At 58.5% G+C, this 7532-nt stretch overlaps 1 protein-coding gene across 1 annotated transcript; it reads right to left on the bottom strand.

Annotated features, from left to right (window-relative positions):
* Nucleotides 1-1074: 1074 nt before the first annotated feature.
* FAM50A (family with sequence similarity 50, member A) lies at nt 1075-6893 on the bottom strand. Its single transcript, XM_011972967.1, has 12 exons — nt 6297-6893; nt 6103-6202; nt 5456-5601; nt 3143-3219; nt 2947-3013; nt 2771-2832; nt 2432-2508; nt 1995-2049; nt 1799-1847; nt 1630-1700; nt 1410-1520; nt 1075-1305 (listed from the first exon to the last, which is right to left on the bottom strand). The coding sequence occupies exons 1-12, from the start codon at nt 6370-6372 to the stop codon at nt 1297-1299; spliced, it is 900 nt and encodes a 299-aa protein (XP_011828357.1). The 5' UTR covers nt 6373-6893; the 3' UTR covers nt 1075-1296.
* Nucleotides 6894-7532: the final 639 nt, after the last annotated feature.

The raw sequence follows: 7532 nt of genomic DNA, 5'->3' as shown, positions 1-7532 counted from the left end.
ATAAAAATAGCTGGGTGTGGTGGTGCACACCTGTAGTCCCAGCTACTCAGGAGGCTGAGGCGGGACGATCACTTGAGCCCAGGAGGTGGGGGCTGCAGTGAGCTGAGATCTCACCACTGCACTCCAGCCTGGGAGACAGAGCAAGACCCTGTCTCCAAAAAAAAAAAAGGAAAGAAAGAAAAAGTACATTACTCTACCCTCATCTCTATTCCTAGTGATGCCAGATGGCTACTTCCCGGCCACGCTGAATGAGACACTGGGCCTCTGCACTGTCGGGCGCCATCAGATCTCCACATTTGCCAGGAAGGGGAGGCCAGACCCAGGACTGAGGTGCTCCTGACCAGTGAGGGGCTATCCTCGGTCCTTTCTTCTTGGCTTCAGGCCAGGGGAGGAAACAGGGAGCTGTTAGCTGGCCTTTCTCAGCCTCCTGGAGCCAGGCCTGCCTGCCTCAGCTTAGCCAAATGGAACCTGGGGAACCCAGCTGCTGAGATGGCAGAGTAGGGGTCCTGGACCCATCCCCGATCTGGATCCTGCCCCAAGGGCTGTCTGAGCAGGGCTAGCTAGGGCAGGGCAGGCAAGTATTGAGCGCAGGGCACCACAGCAGACCGACTGTGCTGGGACGGCCCAGAGCAAGGAAGGCAGGGGTGGCCACAGGACGGCCATGTCCCCTACAGGAAACTCAAGAGGAGTCCAAGGGCCTGGGAAAGAGGCCTGGGGAGGAACCCCCTTCCCACCCACCAGAGCCACCACCGCCCAAGGACAGGTGCCCATGGTCAAGAAGCAGGGCCACAAAGACACCTCAGGAATGGTGGGGCTGCCCCGGTGACAGATTCCCCAGGCACGCATGACACGTCCAGAACAGGCCAATCCATGGAGACAGAAAGCAGATGAGAGCCTGGCAGGGGGATGTGAAGCGGGGAGCCTGCTCATGGCCACAGGGCCTTTTGGAGGGATGAAAATGTCCTGGAAGCAGACCAAGGTGATGATTACACAACATGGCAAATGTGCTAAATGCCACCGAATTGTACAGTTTTAAATGGTCAAAACGACAAATGAATTTGGTCCGAACACAAATGGTTTCTCACACTGCAGGCGCTCCAGCTCTGACATGTGCACTTCTTTATTGGAAAAGAATAAAGCAGTCACTGACGTGCCGGGGGCAGGACACGAGCAGCTGCCATCCTCCTCCCAACGTGCCTGGCATGGTCGCAGGGGAGCAGGTGCCTGGAGTCCCGGGGACACCACAGGGCATGCTGAGGGAGCTGAGGAGCCAAGGCTGTGCAGCTTCCCAGACGCTCAGCGGATCTGGTGTGAAGACAAGGTGGGTGGAGGAGACAAGGAAGGCGAGGGGTGAGCAGGGACTGGCCACCATCCCCACCTGGGAGGGGTCCCTGCCAGCCCCTCCTCACCGTGTACTTGTCCCACTTCTTTTCAGGGTCGTAGGGTTCCCAGCGGCTGGCAGGGAAGATGTGCTTGTTCTTCTCGTACCAGCTCCTCAGCACCACCTTGCCTGCATGTGACTAAGGGAGGAAGAGGGCAAATGGTCGCCTGCCAACCTCCCCTTCCCTTAGTTTCTCCTCCACAGCCCAGGGACACCCGTTCCCCGTAACACGGCCCCCAATGCTGTACCTCATCCTTCTCCACAGTGGCGTCACTGAGCAACCGCACATCGTCATGAACATCAAAGTTGAAGAGTGGCCCTGCAGGAGAGAAGCAGACAGCCCAATGTCCCGCTGCTGCCCCGGTGACAATATCGGGCGCAAGGTGCTATGGGGGTGGCTGGGCCGGGGGCACTCACCACTCTTCCCCCGTGCCTTGGTGACGATGAAGTCGTAGAAGCTGTGATGCTGGGAGCCAAGGGCAGGAAAGTGGCGCCTTGATGGCCCATCTCGGCCCCTCCCCCCACCCCCCGCCTGCACACACCACCCCCACCAGCCTGAGCCAAAGCCCAGGGTGCAGCACCCACTGCGGGTCCTGGGACTGAAGGGACTCACATGCGGGATGATCAAGTCCTCCTTGATGTACATGAGCTGCTCCACCCCTGCGGACCTGAGGGAGGAAGGCAGGAGGGCGTGGGCAAGAGGACAGCACCCCTGCCTATGGAGGGAGGAGGCAGCCAGCCCAGGAGAGCCTGCGCTGGGGCTGCGAGACAGCGGCCAGTGGGCTCTGAGGGAAGCTCCATGGTTTAGTGAGCCCAGGACTGGCACCCAGCACCCTCCCCCTTCGGACTAAGGAAGCAAGGCAGTGCGCTCCCAGCGAAGCTCTCTGGTGGGAGGGAAGGGAAGAGGAGCCTGACCCCATCTTTTGGGAGGATAGTGCCCAGCACGCTGCCTCCTTGCCCAGGCAGCGCCACATCACACTGGGTGTCCGGCACCCGGGCTGGAGCCACAGGTGCCACACACACCACCATGCACACAGGCACACCTCGCACCTCAGCTCACTGAAGTCTTTCCGAAGAATCTCGAGCGCCTTCTGCAGGAACTGCTGCATGGTGTTGCCCTTTCGCATCTGCATCCGGGAATCCAGGAGTTGGGAAGGGAAGGCAAAAGCCTGCAGAAGGGCTCTCAAGAAGGCAGAGGCCCAGACGGCCCTGCCAGAGACTGCAGAGCCTCAGCCAGGCCTGGGCCTCACTCCCCAGAGGGCCAGGTCCCGGAGCCTGTTATCCTCAGGATCCCTGGGGCTTCCCAAGTCAGGAAGGTCAGTTCCTTCCCAAGGAACCTAAGGGAGGCTGGGCCTATGGTGAGCAGGAAGCAGGCTGCACGCTGCCTACCTTGACTGTCCGCCGGTGCCCAGAGCCATCCCAGTAGCTGAAGGTGATCTCGATCTCCTCGCCTACAAGGCAGAGCTGCCTCTTGGTCTCCAGACTCAGGCACCCCCACCCCACCAAGAGCAGCCTTGGGGCTCAGCTTTCCTGGGCCCCTCGCGTCCGACTCCTCAAAGACTCACTCTTGATCTTCTCCTGCTTGGCTTCCCACTCCTGGCGCAGCTCTTCCCGAAGCCGATTCTCCTCCTCCTGGGAGAGGGAGCAGGCAGACGGGTGAGGCCCAGGGCTGCTCAGGGTGCACGCAGAGCTTGGCTCCCTGAGCAAGGGTATTCACCAGGACTGGAGTCGAGGCCGGGGTCAGGGCCAGGCAACCTTTACCTCACGGTCTCGATCAGGCAAGAAGCTTGTGTCCACGTCTGGGTTCTTCCCCAGTTTTCTCTTCTTCGTGGTGATCTCTGGAACAAAAGGAAGCCAAACACCATAGCATTATTATGAAAATGATTTTGCTACGGCCGACGCCTTGGGTCCCCCAAGCATACTTTGAGAACAGCTGATCTAGAAGACAAGCCTAGGGCGGGCACAGAGGCCCACGCTTGTCAACCCAACACTTAAGGGAGGATGAGGCAGAAGGATCGCTTGAGCCCAGGAGGTGGAGACCAGCATGGGCAACATAGCAAGACCTCGTCTCTACTAAAGCTCAAAACAATCAGCCTGGTGTGGTGGCGCAGCTGCAGTCCCAGCTACTCGGGACGTTGAGGTGGGAGGATCGCTTGAGCCTGGGAGGTTGGGGCTGCAGTGAGCTGTGATCAAACCACTGCACTCTAGCCTGGGCAACAGAGTGAGACCTCATCTCAAAAACAAAAAACAAAACAAAAAAAAACAAAGGCAAGTCTAAACTATTTAGCCTGATGCTCAAGGGCAGAGATTCTGGAGCCTGGTTGCAGATTAGAATCATGTGGAGAGCTTTACAAAAATGGATGTCAGGGTCTTATGGCTGGGCCCCCTAAACAGAGCCTGTGGGGGGAGGGAAGAGCCCACCAAGCAGTGTTTTGTAAAAGCCCCAGTGATACACAGTGAGGGTGACCTTTCCCCCAGGCCTGCACTGTCCACGCCAGTAGCTCCCAAGTTCGAGACCAGCTTGGGCAACATGGCGAGGTTCCATCTCTACAAAAAATATAAAAATACAAAGCGCCTGTAGTCCCAGCTACTCAAGTGGCTGAGGTGGGAGGGCCCCTTGAGTCCAGGAGGTCAAGGCTGAAGTAAGCTGTGATCACGCCTCTGCACTCCAGCCTGGGCCACAGGGAGACACTGTCTCAAAAACAACAGGCCGGGCACAGTGGCTCAAGCCTGTAATCCCAGCACTTTGGGAGGCCGAGACGGGTGGATCACAAGGTCAGGAGATCGAGACCATCCTGGCTAACACGGTGAAACCCCGTCTCTACTAAAAAATACAAAAAACTAGCCGGGCGAGGTGGCGGGCGCCTGTAGTCCCAGCTACTCGGGAGGCTGAGGCAGGAGAATGGCGTGAACCCGGGAGGCAGAGCTTGCAGTGGGCTGAGATCCGGCCACTGCACTCCAGCCTGGGAGACAGAGCGAGACTCCGTCTCAAAAAAAAAAACAAAACAAAACAACAACAATCAAAACAAACACACAAACACAAACCAGTAGCTCCCGCTGCACACGGCACCCGAGCACTACAGCTAGTGCGTGTGTCACAATGGTGATATTTTGGATACACTGGGTGAAATACAACGTAATACTAAAATCCTGCTTGCTTCTTTTTCTGTTTTACTGTGGCTGCTGGAACATAGAACCCAAATGGCAGGTGGCTGGCAGGTTCTTCTTCCCCACAATCCCGCACTTCCCTCAAAGCCATGGCACCCAGACTGTTACCACAGCCACACAGCGCCATCCCGCCTCACTTCTCTCCCTCCGCCATTCCCTGGGGAACTGCCACCACACCCTCCAGGGGCTCGTGGCACAACTTGCTCCCAATCTTCAAACGTGCCCACTCTTTCCCGCTGGACTTCTGGCATATACTTTCTCATCACCCCTCCTGTCTCTCTGGCTAATGCAATTCCCCTCATCCTTAGGGCCTAACTCAACCCTCCCCTCCTTCCCTGACCCCTGGGTTAGCCCCGTGGGCCCTGAGCAGAGCAGTAACCCTGAGTAGTGTCTTCAGTGCATGGTGACCCGTGACTTCCACCAGGAGAGGGACAGCACCCTATGTGCCCTGGCCAGGCACAGCACAGGTATGTGGCACACATGGCAGCTAGGCTGGCTTTACTCTCACTCTCCAGCCATCCTGAGCTTTCCCTGACAGCCCCTTGTTCTCACAGCTGAGACCTGCAGTGTCTGACTAGCAGCCACGGAATTTCTGTGACTATATACATTTACGCTGACACAAATCAAATAGAATTAACCATTTAGTGCCCCAGTCATACAAATCACCTGCAGCAAGTGGCTACCATATTGGGAGGCACAGACTAACATTTCCATCATCACAGAAAATGTGCCCAGCCAGCCTGGTCTAGACCAGCTTCTCCCCTCCCTGGTCTACTGTGCATGGTGCCTCTGGAGGGCAGCTTTTGGAGCCATCTTGACAGGGCATCAGCTTTGCTGACAGCCTCTCACACTGGGGACCCCTCCCCAGGGGCCACGGGCGGGGCTCTGACTCAAGCCAGCCCTCACCTTCCCTTTCCATCTCCTCCTCATACATAGCCGCCTCCTCTTCTTCCTCGCCTCCCTCTTCTTCCTCCTCCAGGGTGAAGGACAGGCTGGAGATCTTCCGCTTGGCTTCCTTCTTACGCTCCTTCTCTCGAAGCTTCTCCAGCTTCCTAGCGAGGTGCAGGTGGCCCCATCACACACCATGTCCTTCCCCAACCCTGACCCAGCCCCTTCCTTGACCCAGAACCACCTGTGTGCCCTATGTGGGTCCTGCCCAGCCTAGGCTGGGTCCCCAGTGCCCCAGAGGGGTCCTGCTGTCCTGGATCACTTCAAGCTCATGGGTGAGGGCTCTGTTACAAACAGCAAGCACAGAGGGCCATAGGGGCTGCAGGACAGAGAGGAATGGGGGGAATGCAGGCTGCTCAGGCGCCAGATGCAGGGAAAGGACCCACTGCATTTAGAGGGTCAGAAAGAAGCCAAGCCGCCATGGTGAGAAGACGTGAGCGTGGACCCAAGGAGACAGGAGAGAGAAATGCAAATCGCAAGCTAGATGCTACCCCTGTCCCAAGGCAGGAGACAGGGTCTCCCCCCAGGGTGCAAAAAGAGCCTGACCGGCCCCGGGACCCCGTGAGCACTAGCTCCATGTTGAGGGCTGCGGCGAGAGGACCCACATCTGCAGCTCCTTGGACTGCTCCTTCTTGGCCAGCTGCTTCTCCCGCTCCTTCACCAGAGCCTCCTGCTTGGCCTTCATGTCATTCAGGGTCACAAGACCTTTGAAGCAAGGAGGCACAAGGGGCAAGGTAGTCACAGGGCCAGCAGAAGAGTGGCCCGGGGCCCGGGTGAGGGGCACCCGCACCCTGCTCACCCACGGTGCTGGACTTGAGCTCTGCCTCTACCGCGTCGTAGTGCGCAGAGAACTTCTTGTCAATGTTGGATTTCATGATGTTTTCCTGCGGGGAGGGACAGCCACCATGAGAGCCACCCCTCACTGTGGAAAAGGCAGGCTGGTCATCAGGGACCTGGGTTACAGTCCAAATCTGCCCCTGTGCCCTTGTGGATGGAAGGTTCCATGAGGCTGGGCGGGGCTCTTCAAGTGCTAAGAGTGCCAAATGGGGCCGTTTCCATTCCTGAGCTGCTCTGGCTCTTCAGGTCTCCTGCTGGGAATCACAGGTCCCTCAGTAGCCTGAAGCCACCAACCCTATTGACCTTTGGCCTTTTTCATCTCCAGCCTTTAAGCTGAAGCTTCCGAGACCCAAGCCAAGGGGTATCAGGAGAAGGCAAACAAGAACAGAGTGGCTGAGGGGCCTGGTCCCTCCCTGAGTGATTTTCCTCCCTCTAGGCCCCCAAATGTCATCAACAGCTTCCCAGGAGGCCTCTCTTTGGCCCCAGCCCCATCCCACTTGGTACCATGTCAAGCCCTCGCTGACCAGCGGCCTCCCAAGGTGGCTGGCAGACAAATACACCTTCTGCTTGCTGGGCACCCCGGCTCACACAGTGTGGCCAGGGAATAAGGACTTGGTATTTCAAGGTTCCTCCGGCCAGGTTTCCCCAGTTCCCCAAGCAGGAGCCTGCTCTTTCCTGGAGCCCTGAGTCCTGATGAGTGAGTCTCCCTAAAAGGATCAAGCTCTTCCACGCTCTTTCCCTGACCACCACCATCACGGGCCACTCACGGGAAGCAGGGGATGAACCGCTGGCGCCCGGGAGGTTCATGCCTGCCTCACAGATGCAAGGGGTTCTGGAAGGAGCCTCCTGGCCAGTGGACTGGCCAGGTCTGACTCAGGCCTCCCCGCGCCTCTCCAGGGGGAGAGGAACCGCCCTGCCCGGTGTCCATAGGACCAGGGCAGAGGCCTGGCTCTGAGGGCCGAGGGGCCAGAGCCAGGGCGCTAGGTGCCCAGGCGAGGCGACGAGAGGCCTGTCCCCGCCGTGCCTCCCAACAGAAACACTGGCTCGGCTCCCTCCTGCCGGAGGTCGGTCACCAGTTTGTGGCCTCAGCCTCGGAGAACGCCCGGCTCAGGGCCCATTTTACTGATGAGACTCGCCGGCTTGCTTCTGTGCTCTGCTGGAAGTCAGCGAGCCAGGGGCCCGCCCCGGCGCGCCGCCC

This window comes from Mandrillus leucophaeus, unplaced genomic scaffold, assembly GCF_000951045.1.
Source record: "Mandrillus leucophaeus isolate KB7577 unplaced genomic scaffold, Mleu.le_1.0 Scaffold1325, whole genome shotgun sequence".
NCBI classification, from domain to species: Eukaryota; Metazoa; Chordata; class Mammalia; order Primates; family Cercopithecidae; genus Mandrillus; species Mandrillus leucophaeus.
This window is presented reverse-complemented; position numbering and strand designations above follow the sequence as displayed.

What these genes read in the sequence shown, in the direction of transcription:
- FAM50A (XM_011972967.1), bottom strand. Translation starts at nt 6,372, where the DNA reads ATGAAATCCAACATTGACAAGAAGTTCTCTGCGCACTACGACGCGGTA. An exon ending in GCTCAAGTCCAGCACCGTGG is followed by an intron (nt 6,203 to 6,296) that starts GTGAGCAGGGTG and finishes CTTGCTTCAAAG; the next exon opens with GTCTTGTGACCCTGAATGAC. An exon ending in TGCCTGATCGAGACCGTGAG is followed by an intron (nt 3,014 to 3,142) that starts GTAAAGGTTGCC and finishes TCCCTCTCCCAG; the next exon opens with GAGGAGGAGAATCGGCTTCG.